The 22,643-nt window shown below is 39.7% G+C and overlaps 1 protein-coding gene and 1 long non-coding RNA gene across 3 annotated transcripts in view; one reads left to right on the plus strand and one right to left on the minus strand.

The window, feature by feature from the left end:
- LOC118987323 (uncharacterized) overlaps window positions 1-2,415 on the plus strand; it is a 137,409-nt gene extending 134,994 nt beyond the window's left edge. Inside the window, exon 4 of the long non-coding RNA XR_005066542.1 lies at window positions 2,109-2,415. This is a non-coding gene — a long non-coding RNA (uncharacterized LOC118987323). The remainder of the gene's footprint in view (window positions 1-2,108) is intronic.
- The window catches only part of UMAD1 (UBAP1-MVB12-associated (UMA) domain containing 1), a 200,188-nt gene that overhangs the window by 60,720 nt on the left and 116,825 nt on the right, over window positions 1-22,643 (minus strand). For both annotated transcript variants that reach the window (XM_037046410.1, XM_037046411.1), the window contains exon 3: window positions 2,341-2,408. In XM_037046410.1, coding sequence (XP_036902305.1) covers window positions 2,341-2,408 — 68 coding nt within the window. The remainder of the gene's footprint in view (window positions 1-2,340; window positions 2,409-22,643) is intronic.

A 22,643-nucleotide genomic window follows, 5' to 3' on the forward strand; every position in this document is an offset into this window, starting at 1 on the left:
GCGCCTGGGAACGGGGATGGCGTTTGAAGTGTGGCGAGAAAGATGAGACTGCACAGCACATGGAGCTCCTTGAAGTTCACTGTCAACAGCTCAGCCAGCAGATTTTAAGTCAAGGAATGATGTCATCTCATTTATATTCCTGTCTGCCTTGTGGAGAATGGACTCGAAGAGGAAGAATGAAAGCAGAGAGTCTTGGAGAAAGTGGCAGCTTAGACTTGGGTTGGAGCAGTGCCGGTGTTGAGACGGGGTCAGATTCTGGGCACAGAATTCTGGGAGAGGCGACAGGACCCACTGCTGGGCTGAGTGTGGAGTGTGAGGAAAGCGAGGAGCCTCGGAGGTTCTGATCCTAAACCACTCCAGAGAGGATGGCGATACTCAACAGAGAGGAACATTACGTAGAGAGAAGCTGCAGCAGGGCACAGCCAAGTATCAATAGTTCTTCTTTAGTCATGTAAAGGCTGAACCGTCTGGACGCTTGTAAGTGAAACGGCATCTAGGCAGTGGGATGCGGTGCAGAGTGCGGGGCACGGGTCTAGGTGGAGACACACTTTGGGAGCCATCAGCCTTTGCGTAGAATTTTAAACCATTAGGCTGGATACATCTCACCTTGACCGATGAAGGGAGACTATGGGGTGGGGATAGCTGGGGAACATGCAGCAGTGTTTTTGTTTTGGGACCTTTAAAGGAGAGGAATAATGAATTCATTTTAGACACTTAAGGTCGAGGTAAATGATTATTTGGCTTTTCGGTGTCGAGTCATACATAGCCTCTAAAAGTATTTTACTATGCTCCTGTGCTGGGCTTTAACCCTGTGGTGTCATTTGCAGTTTCCCTATTTCTTTTTCGCTATGTAAGTAAGCTCTCCTGATAAACACTACCCTCTGAGTGTCCAGTTGCTATTCAAATAGAAGGCACTTCTGAAATATCTGTTATGGCATGACTACATAAATCCACTCTGAGAACTGGTTGTATGTAATAGAGAGACTATAAAACAGCACAATAATGAGCTAGTTTGAAATAAGGGAGGATCATAATCTCAAAAGCTTCTTAAGAATTATTAATCTTATATTCTTCCCATCAATGAACAAACTTTGAAAAATAATTGAGTATCACAGACATTTCCAGTGAATCCCATAACTAAGCAATTAAACTCAATAATTATGGATGACTTCTCACCCATTCGGGTGGCTCTTTGCCAAACTTCAAATACATCAACCTTTATTTCCCATGAAAGATGCTACTTATGGTCATCACTCACTAAATGTTTGAATAAATGAAAGAGATCAAGTTGCTTCAGGGTACAGACTGAACATATTTCTTTGCCTGGGTGTCTTTTTTTCACCACTAGACTCAGTGCCTTTCACGGCACCCGGAGTACAGTCGGACCTCAATAAAGTGTGTTCACCACGTGTGAATGAAGAACGAATCCGGTTTCATAGGAAAGATGATGCTTTTCTTCCTCTACATCAATGTGCTCCTACATCACTTCTTAAAATAAGGTTTTCTTAATTTTAAAACAATCATTCCTTATGGGAAATCTGAATATAAACATTACATTTTTCTTCAAATACATATTACAAACACCGTTCATTCAACCCATCTTTGACTCCCTACTCTGTGCTAGGCTTTAGGGGTACGGAGAGGAACCAGATCAGCCGGGTCCCTGCCCCCACTCCAGGTGTATACAGTGAGACCTTCACGTACTACAGGAGAATGTGAGGGTAGAAGTTTCAAAATATACAGGTATCCCTTCCACCCCCAAAATTAACATCCCCCCTAAGTCTTAAACATTATTTCAGCAATTAATCAATGTTCAATTCTACATAGTATACGAAAGTGTCCTAATGACATTTTCAAGTACCCTCAATGGGCAAAAAGGGTTTTCATGTGGAAAAGAACAAACACCCTGAGTCTCTGGACTCAGCAATGTTGAGATGCATTTTGATGCTGGAAATGGTAATGTAATATAGTCTGAATAGATTATTTTCAAACCTTCCCTTACAGGTTCATATATTTTCAATGTCTTCAAATGTATTAGAAAATAACCACTCAACTAAAAATATTTCAAATGCTTTAACTTGAGTGTTCTATTCCTCTTTTTCCAACAGAAAGCTTGCATTCCGGCACCAGGAAGAGCTCAGCACTTGGGAAGCCACGCCTGTACTGCACCCCCTGACCTGCAGCAGAGCACCTGGCTCCCGCCCTCTAGACCCCAGGCTCCCGCCGTCTAGACCCCAGCCGCACAGCACGAGTGGGCGTCACTGTTCATCCTCAGAGAAGCACGCCACCCTCAGGACGTGCTCTGTTCACCCTGTGAGGACTCTATGGAGTTGCACTCACCGGCTGACTGCCTTCTACTTCTGAGGTTTCACCCCTTGCTGCCGCTCTTTGCTCGTTGGCTGTATCTCCTAAAAGGCAAAAGAACAAAATAGAAAACGTTACATCACTGAGGCCAAATTGTCTTCTATTTCTTTGAAATATCTTTTGATATTATGTTTCACATTATGGAATCAACTACTCTTTCCTGTGTTACAAAGTAAGTTAATTTTTAAGAATAGCAGTTTTATTGAGGTCTCAGAAATCATCCATAAATACACACACACACACACACATACACAACCTGAGCCAGAAATGTATCCTGTTTTATAAAGGTTCATACTGGAAGAACAATGTGAATTCACCTTTTGTAAACCAAGTCATATTTCAAATAAACTAATAATGCTTACAGCTTAAAAAATATAAGGCAAATCGGTTTCAAATTAAGTCTTTATAATATGAACAACTGTCCTGAAAATTAGTTCTTTTAATAAGAATTACTCTGTATAAGGTTTGTATATCTGTGGATTTGCCTCAAAGTAGATATATATTTGAGGGTAATAGTTAACCAAATGCGGAACGGTCTTTACAGCTGGAAAGAATAGTGAACAAATTCACAAACTGGCCTTCAGTTATACTCTGACACTGAAGGCTGGTGCCTGGGGGGAGCTATGTCACTAAATGAAGTTGGTGACCAGGCCTGCTCCAAGGGTGGGACACACACAAGTATAGGGAAGTATAAGCATAATCTAATCATTAATGGCCTATTTTAATTTATTAATTATCACTAATCAGCTGTGATGAACACATGGTAAGTAAAGAAACAATTAGCCTACTTCTTTAAAGCATAATGAGAGGTCAACTTAGTCATCTGTAAACTGCTCATCCCGTAAAATCAAGCCAGCTCAGGACTGCCCACAACAGGGTACATTAGGGACCGCACAGACAATGACCCGGCTGACAGCGAAGGTCAGGAATTTGATCACAGGAGGCAGGTCACAGGCCTTGGGTTAGAGATAAAGTGTGAAAGTAAGGAAGGCTGAGGTTAACTTTTCCATATGAAATACAAAAATTCAGTTTACCAAGGGCTATAATCAAAGAAGAACCTTGTGAAACTTTTTAAAGGATTAAATAAAATTATGTTAAATTCTAAAATTATGTTAAATTTTGAAGCAAGAATTAGATTGGTGGTTTATTTACTTAAGAGTTATTTTACTTAAGATAAAGGAACACCTCAAAAATGTTTAAAATCCAAGCACATCAATACATATTCCAGCCTATAAGATTTGTTCTCAGTTCTGCATAACATAATAGTTGGGCGGGATCCAGCCCATAAAAGGTGTTTAATAAATAATAGCTGAATTAGTGCACTTCTCTTTATATTGCCCAGTCTAGAACATTGACAAGTAATACTAAATGGTATGTAATAAAAACTGTATTTGAGCATTCAGTCCATTTCTTTCTTCTAAAACATACTTGTGAAACTTAAAAGGCAAATTTATGAACTACCACTACAATGTATTGATCTATAATTGTGCCATAACTTATTAGATTTTAAAAAGTTAATTTTTTAAATGTTCAAACAAAAGCAATAGGAACTTTTGGGTGATATCTATAAGATAATAGAGTTAATAATTTTAAGTGAAAAATTAAATCAATCTACTTTTGTGACCTAGGACATCACTAACCCATTTTGATTGATTTTTAAATGATGTTTAAACAGACCATTAATTTGCATATCAAGAATCTTACTTTCAGAAATTCGCTACTCTCTGAAAGTTAGATAAACAATCCCAAGTGGAAAAATCCAAAGAACAGTAAGTTTAGTAAAAAACCAATGAGTTTAGTTTCCTCGATGACAGGCAGAGACCACGGCAGCAAGAACGGCCAAGGTAACACCGCACATCCCCGTACAATGAGGTCAGAGTGTGTTTAATAACTCCCATCCAGAAAATATGTATCGCCCAAAATGAAAGTCTTGTTGCCTTTCAGGTTTAAAAAAACTCAAGAAAAAATTTTTTTTAACTTTTAAAATGATTACTGCTCCATCCCATAGCCATGCAAACACTCTATTTAAAATAATTTGGCTAAAAGCACTGTGTTTCCTTTGCCATTTTTCTGATTTCATGGTGTGTATCTCTATGAAACCTTCCCTATTTCTCCCTACTGCCTGAATAACCAGAAAGAGGATCAACCAGCGCCCCCGACATCACACAAGACATCTGCCTGGAAGCGATTATAGAAGCACTATTTACTGAAATGCTGTGTCTGGCGATGACTCAGATAGGACAATAACTGATTACAAGGAAAAATGCCATCTGCAGAATTATTCTCTATAAACAAAGGCACAAAATGAAAACTATACAACCAACAGAAAAAAGTCACTAAGAAATACAATTTTTGAAGTTGTTTTCCTCCCACTGACAAATTAGTCTGTTAGGGTAGAAATCCAGTTATTTTATCAGTTTTTTATAACCCACACAAACATTAGGTACTTTTTAAAAATCTTTATTGTATTTTTTCCATTACCATTGAGTCCCTTTGTACACCCCTTCCCCCAGCAATCACCGTGCTGTTATCCTTACTTTTAGCAATAAAGATGCATGTGACAAATGTGAAACAAGGTACGTCAGTTCACTATAATTTGCATGCTGGATGGATTAAAAATTTCATTTGCAAATCAGCTGTTTCAAAAGAAGAAAACAACCAAACATTTTCACAGTACTTTACATTTCATAAAGCCCCTTTTCAACACCATTACACTGAATTCTCACTACAGTGCAGTAAACACCACCCTCCCCACAACCCCGGTTTGCAGGTGAGTGAACCCTAAGGGCCACAGCACTCAGGGGCATGCCCAAGGTCTCCCAGGGAGAAGACAGGCTCAGAAGGAGCAGAGCCTGGTCTCCTGACATCTCTGGGGATTCTGTGGAAGGCTCTAAGGAATGGGGGCTGAAGTGGGAGGAATCAAGTCTCCGAATTAGGGAACAGGGTGTGAAGTGGAGCCCAGGGCTCCCACTCCGAAGAAAGGATCTGGTGCTGGGCCGCCCCCTGGGCCCCTAGACACTTCTCTATCCCCTTTTTCTTCCCTAGGCCCCATAGATTATCTAATCTCATCCCTTTGCACTGACGATGACAAATACTTCCAACCAGGGCAAGCCAGTGGCCTTCCTTCGCGTCCCTCAAAGCAAACACACAGTCAATCCTCTGGATACCTTTCCAGAAGTTTGTAAGGAGAGAAACAATTTCATAAGAGGTGAAATCCCTCTTATACTACAACATGCAATTTTCTTGGTTTAAGATGCCATTTTTATTTAGAGTGCATAAATGATAAAGGCTACATGTACATAGTAATAAAGCTCTTTCAAGAAGAAATTAAAGAACTGAAATGAAATTCATCTATATTTTAGATTAGGGGTTGGCAACTTTTTTTCTGTACCGGGCTAGGTAATAAACATTTTAGGTGTTATGGGCCACATTGTCTTGGTTGCATCTTCTAGACTCAACCATTGTAGTAGTTGAAAGTAACCACAGATAATATAGAAACCAATGAGTGAGGCTGTGTCCCAATAAAATTTTATTTACAAAGACCGCTGCCATGCTGTAATTTCTGATCCCTGTTTTAGAGAATACGTGCACTCCACTTTTCCAGATAAAGGATTGAATTATGTTGAAAATGTATAAGGAAACAAGAAGAGACAGTCACCAGACTACCACCATGATCCCCTTCTACTGGGTGAATTGGGTTGAGGGAGGGGAGAAATGGTGAAGACTGAACACTAGGGATGAAGGAAGATGCAAAGGAGAGAAATCCCCAGTATGAGACGGGAACCCAAATGCCTATCTGGGTCACCCAGAGGAGACTTCTTTGGGGTGTGGGAGTGGGTGGGGGAGGGAGCATCCACACTCATCAGGAGGAAGCTCTGGCGACACTCGCCCCAGGCCTCCCCCTTCTTCAGTCCAGGAGTCGGTGATTTGGGAGGACTTTGCCTCGGTGGTTCTGCCCCTTCCCCTGAGAACTGGAGGACCACAGAGAACACGTGGCTCTCTCTGCTGTGACCCTCCACAGGGACCATCCCCCGCTTGGGGAAGCCTGCCCCAGGATGGAACTCAATCTAATTCTGGGGTTCAGATTAGGAAACCTCTTTGCTTCTTGATAGAAGCCACCATTCTAAAATACCAGCTTTATAGGCAATAAAGATGAGAATTTTGGTCTTCATCTGTTTTATTTTTATTTTTCTCCAAACTGGCCAGATCTTAGCTGGGAGAGAGGTGTGTTAGTATTGGAAATCCCTAAAGCCTAACGGGACAAAGACTGGGCTGGTGTGGACAGTGTTGGGGCCTGCCCACATGCAAAGTTGTGAATACAGAAAACCATTTTCTTTCTTTCTTTGGTCAGAGAAGAATTATCTAGAACTCAGTATTTGAGAAGGCAGTCTACAAAACACCAGTTTCAAGGAGTTCACCTGGGAAAAACATTTCTATGGTCAGAAGTATGAGAAAAACCTTCAGAAGGAGTCCCTTTTAGTTGATTTCCAATTTACTTTAACATATTAAAGGCTCTGAGAAATTTTTTAGTAAAGACACTTTAAAATTTGCTTCACAATATATTCAGCTACAAAGCCATTTTATTCACCTAATACCTATTAAACACCTTGCAGGGGTCTATGAACTCACAATGGAAACTGCTAATATAACATTTCCAGAGTTAAAAATGATTATGAAACATATTTTCACTTGACCCTTCAGAAGACCCTCAATATTGCCAAATTTGTCACTTAGCTTTTGGATATTCACTTTATGTAATACTAACCCACACTTCCTCAGACGATTCTCTCCCCAACTCCCTGTTCATCCATTCAGTTCCATTTGGGGCAGGCTAGCATTATGTGGCTGTATGCTACCACATACTTCTGAGGCCAGAACTGCTGATAATAATATAATACAGAGGAGAAAAGGATAGCCAAGCACCTTGAAGACACAGGGGGAAACCCCAGTGCTCTGAAATATCTCCTCCACAAATTCCACCAATTAGAGATTCATTAGGGTTAATGAGCTCCTTTTAAATGCAAATACCCTCTGGGAGTGTTTGCTTATTAGTCATTCACTCGGTGAAGTAGTGGAAAGAACAGTGGAATGGCCACTCCGTGAACTCCTTTTCATTCTTCCATCACACACTCATTATACAAGGCTGCCTGGCACTGTGGCAAAAGAATGGCTTGGAATCTGACAGATCTCGACACAAATCCTTTACCAAATCCGTGACCTGGTACAAGTTACTTAACTTCTCAGAGCCTCAATTTCCTCATCTGAAAATGGGAATAATGATACATAATGAGGGTGTTACAAAGATTAAGTGAGAAAAACATGTTAAACCCTAATTGCAGAGAAGGGAGAGGAGCTGGGGCAAGATAAGGTTCTGTCTCAGTTTGTACTGCTGTTCAGCCTCTGTCTTGTGGCTGAAGCCATTATCTTCAGCTTGGAGAGGGGCTGGGAGAGGCCCTCACCTGGGGGGCCATTCAGTCCTCAGGGCAGTGCTGTGAGCTGGCTTTATTATATCCATTTAAGAATGGCATACTTGGGCCCTGGCTGGTGTAGCTCAGTTGATTGAGTGGGGGCCTGTGAACCACACGATCGTGGTTTGATTCCCAGTCAGGGCACATGCCTGGGTTGCAGGCCAGTTCCCAGCAGGGGACTCACGAGAGGCAACCATACATTGATATTTCTCCTCTTCTCTCTTTCCCTTCCCCTCTAAAGATAAGTAAATAAAATCTTTAAAAAAAAGAATGGCATACTTGGTGTTAAAATCCAAGTCTGCTGGCAATGCCAAGCCATTTTGTAATACGTGGCTTCCCATTACTTACCAAAACTTGAGTTGTTATCCAACTCAGCTTAACACGCTTTATATTTAAGTCACCCTCAGTTCATGTAGTTTTTCCTTCCACTTTTCCCAGAACTATCCACTCACTCCCCATTTTCTACCACAATAAGGAAGGGAGGAATGAAGAAAAAACAAAAGTACTAATTGCTGAAGACATGCCTCCTGCTGTCAGGGCAGGATTCTGATAACAACCGTTAACACCCCTCAAGAAAATGGGCCAAGAATAGGAACAGCTAAGATTTAAAGGGAGGGATACAGTTAGCAAACAAATACAGGAAAAGGCTGGCTGGGAATTAACAAAAGCAAGTTAAAATTATTACACCCCAAATTCACTAAGCATGGAATACAATTAATATAGTGGCATCATTCTGATGATGAAGTGAATGCTCAATAAACATCTGTTGATTTGACTGTGTGTCAGGGATAGAGGGGAGCGGGCAATAAGACAATTGTACATACACAGTTACTGAGGGTTCAGTAGAACAGGTGATTTACTTTATGAGGTGCTAGTGTGAATCTTAACTTCAATATTGTACATATTTATACACAACCTCTCGGCATCGTGTTAGACTTTAACCTTATGAATGCTACTGAAATCACAGAGCTAACAACCTTTCTTGCTACCTGTGACTCTTAAGGTCACACCAAACCCTTAAAGGCATTTTACTCAGGGAAGTAAGAATACCAGCAAATTCAACTGAGATCAGACCACTTTCAGCCCTACTGGCCTGCTCTTAATTAACTTGTCCTGGTATGCCACAGAGGTCTTTAGGTCTGAGTCTTGTTACTTTGTAGTTATGGGTAATAATTTTCCTGGAAGACCTTGAAGCAATCCCAAAACATCATTTAAGCATTTAACACTACATTAAACAGTTCAGTCCAGACATCCTTCCTTTGAGGCTGGAAGACAAGAAACACAAAAGGCCAAATTCCTTTTGTACACGTACCTTGTACAATCTTGTATCATGCTGTACAAATCTGCCTTCAAAGCGTTTTTGCTGGTCTTTCTTAAATCAGAGCAAATGTATATACCAAGGGAACGAGTTGGGCCGACTATTCCTGACCCTGGACCCCAAAACGCTGCTGAAAGGAGTCTCGGTGAAGGGCTGCTCCAAGCAGCATGCTGACCACGGGTCCTGGGCTCTGCCGGACACACCCAGGGCCGACACAGAGAGGGTTTTGGTGCGCGATGCTTGGAGCCTAATGCTCTAAAGAGAAAAAACAAAATGGGACTCGCTGTACCAGAAGTGACTCTTCTGGAACGAAGACCCACACACACTGCCTGCTGGGGGTGAAGATGGCATCAGTCCCCCAGCAACCGTGCAAACTAGGGTTGAATATACATGGGATCAAGTCGGCCACATGCAAGAGTGTTTACTCTCCTTTCCATCCAAGAGAATAAACTTGTAAAATTACTGTTTGGGGTCAGGAATTCTGTTCAGTCAGTTTTCAACACAGAAAAATAAGTGACCCCATGAAATCAAATGTGTTTCAACCTGTAGCATCAACTGGCCCAACCAGAGATGGTAGGTAGGTAAGCTTCTCAATCTCTTAATAGTCTGTAGATTGATACGAGACTTACAGTGTAACTGAAAACTGCAGAGGAAATTTCTAGCAGAAACGATAAAAGCAGTATATGAAATATATCGCCATCAGTGTCATCCTAAATTTCATTCATTCAATAAAATTTGGGCAGACACCTCCCTGGCGCCACATATCACACTGGGTGCCACGTGAGGTACAGTAATACCATCGCTGCCCTCACAACGTTCACATCCTAGGAGGGATTTCAAACAAGCAAATGGAAATCACAGGAACTGGACGTAAAAATGAGCCCAAATGGAAAATTATGGGAGTACCAAATCCATTAAGGCACAGAAAGTTGTGTGGAACTCGCTGTGAAAACAGTGACCAAGTACAACACAAGCAAGTTTCCTTATGAGGGCTTTTCTTCCCTTTGCCCCCAGTTCTGATCACTAAAAAAAAAAAAGTATGTCATTAGCCAGTATCATTACTTTTCATGAAAGTCAAATGTTAAACATGCTCTTGTATCACACAAAAGTTTGAAGAGTATATTTCTGAAAATGCATCGACATTACTTGAAGAAAATTTGATATTTAAAAAAGTGAATCACTTGCAAAATCACAATTAGAAGCAAAGCCACATGTGGTAGACATGCTGTGATAAGTAGGTGAAGACAGTTTGATTTTAAAATGCAAAAGAATCTGGTTGGCTTTACTGAAGATGTCACACCTGTCATTCAGTTATATAACATACATGTGTGAAATGACTTTCCTGAAGGTCACAGTGTACTACGCATATGTCCTATTGAAAATGTTCATATAAGAAAAGAGATTTGGTAGGCCTAAACACCCCAAGGCCTGAGGGAGGAAGCCCCAGCCTCTTCACCGGCCCAGTGACTGGAGAAGCAGGAAGACAGCAACAGTGAATCACCAATCAGCATCCTGGGGAAGGACCCTGAAAGGACCTGGATCAAAGCTTAGGGTTGGGAACCCAGGCCTGGCCATCCTTTGCTAAATTTATGAACTTTGAGTTGGGCTGCAGTGTACAGACAGAGTGAAAAAAAAAGTGAGTCATGGGCTAGCCTGGATGGATGTGCCCCAAAGGACAGCGGGGACTGAAAGCGGAGGGCAGGGCCTTCCTGCGCGTCCCCAGTAGACATTTGAGATCTCCTCGCCAGCAGGCAGTGCCTCGCCCATTTTAGCATGTGTAAGAACCACCTGGGGTGCAAATTCTGGAGTCTCACAAGAGATTCAAACTTGTGAAGTTTGGTGAAGGGCCTAAAACTCTGAACTATTAGCAGGCACGCCAGGAAGCCCTAATGCAGGGGGTTGCTGGACAATACTCAGAAAAACATTGAAGCCGAATGAAATAACCTCGCATGGCTGACACACTATCATCCGCCTAATTTTGGAAATGACTGTGCCCTCCTTTGGTCTCTCCTTCCCTCCCACTTGTTTAAATAATTAGGGAGTACATATCTCTGTGCTGAGGTTGAGGCTCCGGAAGGTTCATTCCCCAAAGAACTGAAAGCAGGTCTTCAAGAAATACTTGTACCTCCATGTCAATGGCAGCATTATCATACAAGAGCCGAAAGGTGGCAGCAACCCAAGGTCCATCAACAGATGACCGGATAAACAGGATGTGGTATATACATACATCGGAATAGTATTCCGCTATAAAACGAAACTGTGACATATGCTACGATGTGGATGCCCAGAAGACATTATACCAAGTAAAGTCAGTCAGTCACAAGAAGACAAATACTGTATGAGTCTATTTACATGAGGTTCCTAGAATAGTAAAAATGTATATATAGATAGATAGATTTTATTCTCACCTGAGCACATGCTTACTGACTTTAGGAAGGGGGAAGGGAGGGAGATAAAGAGGGAGAGAAACACTGAATGGTTGCCTCTCATACATGCCCCGATGAGGGATCGAACTCGTAACCTAGGTATGTGCCTTGAGCAGGAATCAACACGCCACCTTTCTTTCTTCCTTTTTAAAAATATTTTTTCACTTATCTTTTAAATAAATCTTTATTTCTTTCTATTGTATTTTTTCCATTTATCCCCCTTATACCACAAATTTCTGACTTACAGGACAATGGAACAACCACCCAAGCCACACCACTAAGGCAGAAAAGTCGAATTCCCAGAGACAGAAGTGGACAGTGGTTGCCAGGGGCTGGAGGGAGGGCGGGCAGGGTTACTCAGCAGGGCCCGTTTGAATTTTCAGTGTGAAGAGAGTTCTGGAGACTGGTTCACAACACTGGGAATGTAGTTAGCGCTGCTGAACTTTAAGATGACAAAACTTGTGTGTTTTACTACAATTAAAAAAATTAAATATAAGATTGTTACCCTCTACTTAGAATAATAAAATGGTGGAAGTGAAAGATAAGTCCATACTGTTCAATACTGTATTTCACGATCTATTTCAGTTGTATTCTAATAAGTGTTTACACACAGATATTATAATCAGTCTTCACCCCATATTCCTATTATTATATTAACATATATAAATAAAAAAGGAAAAACCAAGTACAAGAAATTGGTTCCTTTCTCTCTGCTACAGAACTGGCTGTGGCTCACCGAAGGGCCTGGCTACGAGAAGTGGTGGGACCAGCTGCCGGTTACAACGCCCCGCAGGAAAACGGCGCGCTCGGGAGAGCTGGCCTCGGCCGCTCGGCACTAGCACAAAAATGTCGTTTCTACTGCTGTGTGTCTGCAAGCTGATTGTATTTACATTAGCAGGCAGCAACATGATGTTAGTGATGCTGAATATCCATATGCTATGCTGTATAAAAATTTGAAATATAAAGTACTGGATAAACAGAGCATAGTGACAGATTATGTGAAACTTCCGAGCTAATATGCACATCCTTCAATGCTCTAGAGCAAAATACCTAAACTTCCTCTAAGGAGGAGACATTTTTCAACCCCCTTAGGCCCTGAAGTCACTAGGATGCTGAAAATGAAATCCAGGTGTTTGGAGGGAGAGGTTTAAGATCAATGAATAAATTCTGAGGTCCCCACAACTGGCTGTGCTTCTCTCCCATAGAAATGCTCCCAAATCAGAGAAGTGGAGGGAAGGAAAAGAAGAGGAGAGTGACAGGGCTGGAGGCAGTGGACAAATCCGACTTTGAGAGCCTGCTGCTGGTAGCCTCTACTCTACCAAGACGGCGACATTGACCTCAAGAGTTCCGAAATAAGCTGACAGCACAAAGTCAGAAGGGTGAAAAGGCAGAAAGTCCACCGAAGGACAAATGCCCCAGTGAGGGTGAGCAGGTGGTGTGACCAAACTGTGAGAATTTATTTGCTTGATGACAGGGTGGAAGCGATGCAGGGAAAAGCGAGGACAACTCTCTGCCCGAAATTTCCCCCAACACGGACCGCAACCAGAGAGTACATGCTTGATCTCCCGCCCCAGCTCAGACCTCACTACCTTGAGACCCTCCCCGTGGAACCCGCGCCCCTGCATGCTCCAATGTGCTCTCGTTCAACAAAGCACTCTTCACACATTTGCAATCACCCAGTTATATGGCACTCACTTGTTTAATAGCTGCCCCACTCCCAGACTCTCAGTTCCACCAGGACAACCACGTTTATTTTATTTGCCGCAATAGTCCCAGCACTGAGGACAGTGGCTGCCACCAAGGAGAACATAGCAGGCCCTCATGAAATGCCTATCTTCTGACTGATGCACTACAAGGAACGTGGCATTGTCAAGAGGATGGGGCAGGTATTCTCAGAAAACTAAAATGTTCTGATGAAACTGTGTAATAAAAAAACAGAATGTGAATAAATAGGATGACATATGATTGGTAAAATGAAATAAGTTTACTAATAGCACTTAGAGCTGGGTGAAAGATAGAAGCTGAACAAAAGATGTAAGGAGAGATGGATAATCACAGTTGTAATGGGATGTTTGGACAGGTTTCTGCAATAAGGAAGGACGAGGCAGACCAGCTGTAAGAGACCTGGGAGCCCTTCTCAGCAGCTGGTCAGGGGAGGAGGAAAAGGACAAAGAGTCAATAGTGACTTTGAAATCGGAGAGGAGAACTTAACAGGTTCTGTGTAGTTACAGTGAGTTTGAGATAACTGCATGAAATATAAGAAGTGCTGAGATTCCAAAGCAATTCTGGTAAAGAATTTTCATTTATCTTATTATATTTAATGCTATATTGTTAAGTTTACTACTGCCATGAATTTGCCTAATTTAAAAATACCTTCTTTAAAAAACACTACAGTAGAAATATACACTAACATATTTGTGATATTTTTTATGTCACAAATTCCTCGGAAAATAGTTGTAATGTTCAAAAAAATCTGCCATTCATTCAGTTTATAAAGGAATCACTAATTTCAAGACTGGTTAAACAGTAAAACTATTTGTCATTTTAAAGTGAAAATTGTAAATTGCATATGGTTTGTGAACTTTAACTTATATTTCTAAATTATTAGCACCAAATTCCATGTAACTATTCAGTTTCATAAATTCAATATTCTTAAAATTAGGATTCAGTTATAAATTCTCATTACATATTTATATCTTCATGACTTACTGATTTCAAATAAACCCAGCAGTCTTCTAGGGACAGGTTCAGCAAAATTACAATTCATCTGGACATGTGCCTAATTGCAACACATTAAAAAATGTTCCAATCTCCAATAATGTATTTTTAAGCTTAAAGGACTAAGATGGAAAAGACAAACATATTGACCGACCAGCTGTTATGCAAAGTTGTCTTAAGCATAGTTGCTTCATTCAAATTAACCTGTCTCAATCAAATTCCTCCTCTTCCCCCAGTCGCTCACTCTAACCACCTCCAGACTTAATAAAGCAAATCTCTCCGTCCGTGACTATCAAATGCGCTCTCTTCGCCCTTGGAGAAAGCACACTAGTGAGAGCAAGGCAGGGCCCAGTGGCAACTGGGAAAGCCCCTCAATCTAAGGAAAGAACCAAAAGTAGCTCTCCGGGCAAGGCTCCCTGGAATACTGGCTGCACTCTGTACAGTGCCAGCTGATCTGTAGACCATGCATCTACCTCCCTACCCGTCTCACAGCAAAACAAGTCAGGAAGAAAAGCATAATGAATATGCATGGTTCCTTGTTAAGCCTGATTCTAAGATTATAGCAAATAATGTGCTTAATAAGAAGTTACTCCCATGTGAACTAGTATGTAGACACAGTAAGACAAAAAGCAGAATTTAGGTTGGTTTAGGCTCTGAAAACAGGAAATGGACCCATATTGAAATACAAAATATAGCAGAAAACAAAAACATTCAACTATGATCTGAATGTGTCCTATGTTGAAATCCTAACCCCTTAAAATGAGGGTATTAGGAGGTGGGACCTTTAGGTGATTAGGTCTTGAGGGTAGAGCCCTCATGAATGGGATTAGTGCCCTTACAAAGAGACCCCATTGAGACTTCTAGACTCTTCCATGACATGAAGACATGGTGAGAAGGCAGGAACCAGAAAGAGGACACCTACCCAGAAGCAACCATGCTGGGGCCTCAATCTTACTGTCCCCAGCCTCCAGAACTGTGATAAATAAATTCCTGCTGTGTACAAGCTGCCCATTCTCTGGTATTTTGTGACAGCAGCCTAGACTGCACTAAGACACATTCAAAAATTAAAATAAATTATTTGGGGCTTATCCATCATTTCTGATTATCCAAATATGTTTCCCTATAAGATTGGTAAACTAGTCTTTTTATTTCCCAATTTCTATGGGCAGAACTTTTTTTAGTCACTCTATCGCTCTATCTACCCATCTATCTACATCTTTATTCCTCCTTGTTTCTCTTCCTGAATAACTGAGTCCCAGCAAGTACGCAGTGGCAGCATTTTGGAACCCAAGGGAGGACAGGAGGATGCTAGGAGGCTGTGGCAGCCCAGTCTGGTTCAGGCTACTGAAATACAGACGGAGGGGCAGAAGTGCTCAAAGAATGAGGAGGACAACCGGAAGGGGCTCCCACTGGCCACACTGGGACAATGTAAGTATCACAATAATTACAGTAAAATAATAAAATATCTATAAATAAAATATTTTTAAATCCATGTACCCATACTGATATGAATAAAATAATAAATAAAAGAAGGAAGCTTTTCCTTGCAGTGGATTGACAACTGATGAACGGAGAAGGGATGAAAGAATTAGAAAATCACCATTTGGAAACTATCGTAGTTCATTCAGCCAAGAAACATAGATGCTAAAACCAGTGAGTGGGGCATTGATAAAGAACAGGGTATTATACAGGGCCGGGCACAAATAATGCCCCTTTTTAATTACAAAATCATAAGCGTGTAGTTCTGTAGCATAACCATATCACACTCAAGCACACCATATGACATTTTAGGTGAAACATTCAAACTAAAACTACAAATAATTACACCCATATTATTACCCTACCAGCCATACTCAATTACACATTATTTCTGCCAGACCCTGTATAGTTTCAAGGAACCTCCCCCCAAACACTGATTATAAAGAGACAACGAGGCATTTTGCAGTAGTGAAATCTGATAGACAGGACCTTAACTACTGGTCATGGTTAATATCTCCAATAATGCAAACAGGAAGTATGCCCTATGCAATAACTGGATGCAATGAGAAGAACACAGCATTCCTGTGGCATTCCTGACAAAATGCATAACCTAAATCTGATTTCGAGGATGTGTCAAACAAACCCAAACTGAGGGATATTTTATAATATAATTGCCCTGTAATCTTAAAAACTATCCAGATATTGAAAGTTAAGGAAAGACTGAGGAACTATTCCAGACTGAAGGGGATTAAAGAGACATGGAAACTAAATGCAGCATGTGATTCCGAACCAGACATTTTTGCTATAAAGTACATCATCATTTGGACAAAACATAAATGGGGGGGGTCTATGGCTTTGATGGCTAAGTTCTTAATTTTTTAACTATATTTTATTAATTATGCCATTAGGGTTGTCCCATTTCCCCCTCTTCACTCCCCTCTACCCTGCACACCCCCTCCCCCCATTCCCCACCTTTAGTTCATGTCCACGTGTCACAAGTTCTTTAGTTTCTACATTTCCCATATTACTCTTGCCCTCCCCGCTTTCTATTTTCTACCTACCATCTATGCTAGTACAGAGAATAAGTTCCTGATTTTGAGGATTGATATAGGAGATATCCCTGTTTAGGAAAGGTACACTAAATGTCTGGAAGCAATGACATATCATATTGCAAATTTACTCCCAAATGGTTAAACAAAAAGCTCTTTGTATTATTTTTGCAACTTTTCTGTAAGTTTAAAATTATTTCAAAAGAGAGAAAGAGCTGGGATGATTGGAGTACATATACCCTATAAAGACAGCGGCAGAGCTCTCCTCTCCTCCACCCACTGACAGAACCAGCCCTTCATCATTCACCTTTTCTCTGCCTTTCCCTTGTAAATGACTATGCAAGAAAGTAGCACACAGTTACCCTGATCATCAGGGACCCTTTCAACAAGGAGGGGCAGAAACGAATATAAAGATACATTCAGAGGAACACAACAATGTGTGACCAGGCTCATTCTGTTTATTTTCTCACATAGCACTTTTTTCTCAAAAGATTTTGAACAATTTTTTCTACTTTTCAAGGAAATTGTGACTTCATGAAAGGAGACAATCTCTTTACCACAACTTCATAAAGAATGAATATTTTTGCTTATTTAACAGATGAAGAAAATAATGAGAAGGAAAGTTTAAAGTTCCCAGCATCACCAAATGTCTGAGTGGCAGACCAGTGTTCAAGCCAAACCCTTTGGGTTCAAGACCCATGTTCTGTCTAATATAATTATAAAAAGAAGCAGTTCACGTTCAATTCTATCCATGAACAACATCCAACTTCAGGATGGCATACTGTCATAGGCAAAATGGACCCACTAATTGTCGTAAATTTCTCCTTAATTTGCCTCCTTTTTGTGGAAGTACTGAATTGAGTGGCGAGAAGACAGCGTCTACTCCTGGTGTTGTTTCACAGGCACTAGCCATTTAAAGCACCAGGCAGACCAACCGAGCACCACACGAACCAGGAGGCCCAATGCAGCAGTTCGGTCACTGGTTTTACGCCTGCCACCGGGGCAATTACTGCGGGCTCTGACGTCTCATTTCTATTGTCTCTCAAAGAACCTGAAACCAGTTTTACATCTTTCTGATGAAAGCACGTCACTTTACCTCTACAATTTTCAAGTTTACTTTTTAGAAAACTCTTGGCAGTTAAAACACGGAAGGTGATTTGGGGTTCCTCTGGCCTGCTGTCCTCCATCCCTGCTCACAGACCCATCCTGTGAAATCTGCAGAGAACACGATGTTCTCAGGGCTCATTGTTCATTCTCCCTCCCCCCTCCCAACTCCAGAGCTTAACCAACACCTATAGGCACACACCCTCCAGCATCTACTTTTTTAAAGTGTAATTGCTGATCTACCAAAGAGAGGTTTCTTAACTTCTCATACTCCAATTCTGCCATCATTATAGAGATAGTGAATATTTTTTTTATTTTGACAGAGGAAAGATGCATTTTAATAACACTAGCCTCGAGAGCACGTTACAACTATCTGTAATTGATCTGACCTAGTTTCATTTTACAAATTAGGTAAGACAGTGCAACCAGACTGTTTTATAAGGCTTAAGGAAGACCCTAGTTAGTATCTTCCACCAAACTCCCCCCTCAAAACATGACAGTTCATTTCTACATCCGACTTGGCCAGTAAGGACGTGCAGCCACACAAGAGATTATGCACCAGACATTCTGCTATTGTTGCTGATACAGGCACAGAAAGTCGATAATGTGGATTAACTAGGATTAAAGTATTATTCTGATTACATTCGTGGTTCAAGTTTCTACGTACTTTAAAAACTTACAATTTAAAATAAATTAAAAATAAAATAAATTTAAAAGTTTAAAAAATTAAAGTTTAAACTTAAAAGCAAACTAATTAAGAAAAAGGTTATTTTATTATCTATGCAATAGCATGTACATACATGTCCTAGACATATTTTCTTATTCCTGTTTTATTAGACAATACATGACACAAACATGTGCATCTCACATGCACACGTATAAAGGTTTGAGATAGGTAAATGTAGTAAGGAGATAGACCATCATGAAAGATATGCAGAAAAAGAGAAAGGTACATGAGAATACAGGGGGAAAATATCTGAAAACGAAACTGAAATATTTTCATTCTCCCTTATTTACTCTGAAGTTTATTTTCTATTAGTATTAAAAATCTATTTGCAAACTGCCACATTCCTAAGAAGAACTAGCAAAATAGAGAATGGATTAAAAAAGGGAAGTCTAAAACACAAGGGCATGGAAAATAAATTCAGAGTGACATGAATGGTACATAATGTGGTTTTGCAATGCATGAGTAATTTGCCTAACACAATGATAGGTTATTTTCACATTTTAAAATTTCTTCATTAACTTTATATTTAATTCTGTGACTTCCTTCTTCATTCAAAATAAAAACTTAGACAAAAGGGTTTGGATTTGACAAAGATAATACCTCAATGCATAAAAAAATGAGTTTTGCAAATTAACAGAATTCCACATTTTAAAAATGGCTTTCCAGGTTACTGTTTTTCTATTTCTTTACCCCCGATATCAATTTCTCCCTCTGTGAATCTAGAAATTAAATTATTCCAAGCTCAAAAAAATGAATGGTGCTAAACCCAAATAAAAAACTATTAGCATTAATAACAGCAAGGAGGATGAATACAAAATTAATAATATAATTCACTAACTTTCAAATAACTAGTTATAAAATATAATGGAAGAAAATTAACTCCCAATAGCTACAAAATGTAAAATACTTGGAGATACATATGTGTGTGTGTATTTTTTTTAAACCAGGCCCTATATGAATAAACCTATAAAATTTTACTGAGAGACATTAATAATAGAGAATAAAAATACTTGAATAAAAATACTTGAATAAAGAAATTCTTCCTGAATAAGACTATATACATATAAATATGTCAATTCTCCCCACATAAATGTATAGAAATATCAAGAAGGTAATTCCAATAAAATCCTCACTTTTCCCCCTGAATCTGGCAACATATTTTAAAGTTCTGCCAATAAAAATTTCAAAAAAAAGAGTAATCAGATAGTTTTTGGAAAGAACAAAGGGAGAAATTTGTGTCCTATATTCTAGTAAGTTTTCAAAAATCAAAGTTAATTTAAAATGATAATCTACTAGAAAAAAGGCAGATCAATGACACAAAAAATTAAAAATAGATCAGAGGAGATTATTTCGTAAAAGGCAAAAGATTTTTACTATCTGAAGAGAAACCATAGTATCCCAGGATATAATTTAGTACATTCAGTACAAGTCAAAGAAAATGTATAATACTTATGTGTCAGGTACTGTGTTAATAGGAAAGTAAACTGGTATAATCTTTCTAAAAAGCAATTTGGAAATATGCATCAAGAAATTCTAAAGAGTTTATACATTTGTAGCCAGCAAATGCACTTCTAGAATTTATTCTCAGTAGTCATAAATTATTATAAGTATTTATACAAACATGTCCATTATAAGGTTATTTCTAATAGTGTAAACCTGAAAAAATAGGATAAATTAATCATGGTATATGCATACAATGGAATAATATAAGCCATTAACATTGTGTTTAAAACTTACTAATGTGTAGTCACACAATAGAATATTATATAACAAGGAAAATCATGAACTATAACTGTACACAATACAGATGAATGTCACAGACAATACCTTATTTCCACACGTTTTACACACAAAACCATCTATACTGTTTGGATAGCTTTGGGGAATTAGGTGAAGTGACTGAATGGGGTGGGTTGGGAGGAGATTCTAGGATTCTGTAATTTTTATTTCTTGATCTGGATGCTAATGACAGTTTAGGAAAAGTCACTGAACTTACTTCTGTATGCATGCTATTCATCAGTAAAAAGCTTTGCAAAATTGAGGATGTGAAAAAAATGTCCATAATATTAAAGTAGAAAAAATTCAGGCTACAAACTCTAAATAAAATAGTCTCAGTTTTGTGAATAAAAAATAGTTTATAAATATTGCTAGAAGGAAAACAGGCATTGGGGCTGTAAGTTGCAAGGGTGAGGGCTAGGAGAAGTAAGGTGAGCCAGAGGGAGAGAGGAAATGAACTCCCAGTACTGTACGAGAGTAATTTTTTAGGAAAGCCCAGTTTGAAGAAGAGATGGGGGTGGCTACAGGCTGTGTGGAGGAATGGGTGATAGTTTTACGATAGGAAAATCTAGAACCTGTTTAAGTTCTGATGGAAAAGAGGCAATAGAGAGGGAAAGGTACAGGAAATATACAGAAAAAAAAAGAACAATAAGGCCCCTTAGCAGGCTGGTAAGTGTGTTTAAAAATAAGCAAACCAGAAAACAGGATGGAAGATTCTGAATACAATACGTGCACAAAGCAGTTGTTTCTCATAGAGTTTTTTGCAAAATAACGTGTTGAGGAACTTGTCCATTTTCCTCTCCTGTATATCCATTTGTAGTTTTTCCATGAGGTCTTCAGATTATTATATTATCTGGATCAGATCACTGTTCTAAGAACTTTAGCCAGAGGATAACCTCTCACTCTGAAATACTTCGGGCCAAAATAAAGCTCGGGCCAAATGAAGCCCAGGTCAAGTACAATGACAGCAAGTCTGGCGGCAAGTAGCATCCTGCTGCAGGCTGGCGGTGGGACTTGTGCAAGTGATTTAACTTGGCTGTCTGTGCCTGAGTGGCCTCATCTAAAAAAAGAAGGTAACAAAAGGTTGATAAGAGACGTAAATGAAATCGTTCACATGAAATGCTTAGCCCAACATGTGGCAAAGAGGAAAACCTCAATAATTATAAATGGCAATCATTACTTTTTTAAAAAATCTGGGGATACGGTTCCTAAGATATCTTCAGATCTAGAAAGGGCAAAACAAAAACCAAGAACATAACAGGTAATGAAACAGCACTCCCTAATTCACAGTAAATAATCTTGGCAAAGAATATGCTTTCTCTTAACTTTTAATTTTCAAAAATGTTAAACCTATAGAAAATGTGAAAGGATAGCACATGAACATCCTAGATTACCCATCTTCACCTGTACCCACTAATTATTAAATGCTGCCGTGTTTACCTTCTTTTTCTCTCATATGTAAACACACACACGTTCACAATCAGTGCTGGAGAAGCCTGGACTCCCTTTAGTCGGCTCTTCCCATAGAACAGCATGTTCCATCTGTTTGCCATGTGTACAGAAAGTCAGCATTTCGCAGAGAACGTAATATACTGCGCAAGACATGCTATGTAGTAATATTAAAGCAGCAATAATTGTGAGGACCAATGGAGATAACACTGATAGCAGAGGAGCAAGACAATTTTTTTGCAACATCCCCTTGGAAAAGATAAAGGGCCCAGAGCTCTGTTCCTAGGTTGGTATTAACAAGGAGAGAGCCAAGGGTTTCGTTAACAGGCAAGGAAACCTGACGGAGCTGGGTGAGGGATGGAGTCAGACTTGTTACTGAATGAAGCTACTGGCAAAGGACTTTGAGTTCTACTCCTGTGTGTGCACAGGTATTTTCCCACTAGCCATAAGGAACAGAACATTTAAATGAAGGTTCTTTACTCCCTTTTTTAAGCACCTAACTTATTATGCCTATCTGGTGGTGGGTCAGAAAAATCAAAAGGACACAAAATACTTTGTCTCAAATAACTACACATCTGAAAATGTATTCTACAGAATTTAGGATGAACAACAAAGTTTTTCTAGGTTAAAAAGTCAATATAAGCAATTTTGTATATTCATATACATTTGTTCAAGTGGGAAGTGGCATATGTATAAGGGTATTCAATGCAGCATTGTTTACAAAAGTGGGTATCTATAGAGAACCTAAATGCCAATAGATAGGGG

This window comes from Sturnira hondurensis, unplaced genomic scaffold (genome assembly GCF_014824575.4).
Source record: "Sturnira hondurensis isolate 20B ecotype Veracruz unplaced genomic scaffold, ASM1482457v3 Scaffold0005252, whole genome shotgun sequence".
Classification (NCBI taxonomy): domain Eukaryota; kingdom Metazoa; phylum Chordata; class Mammalia; order Chiroptera; family Phyllostomidae; genus Sturnira; species Sturnira hondurensis.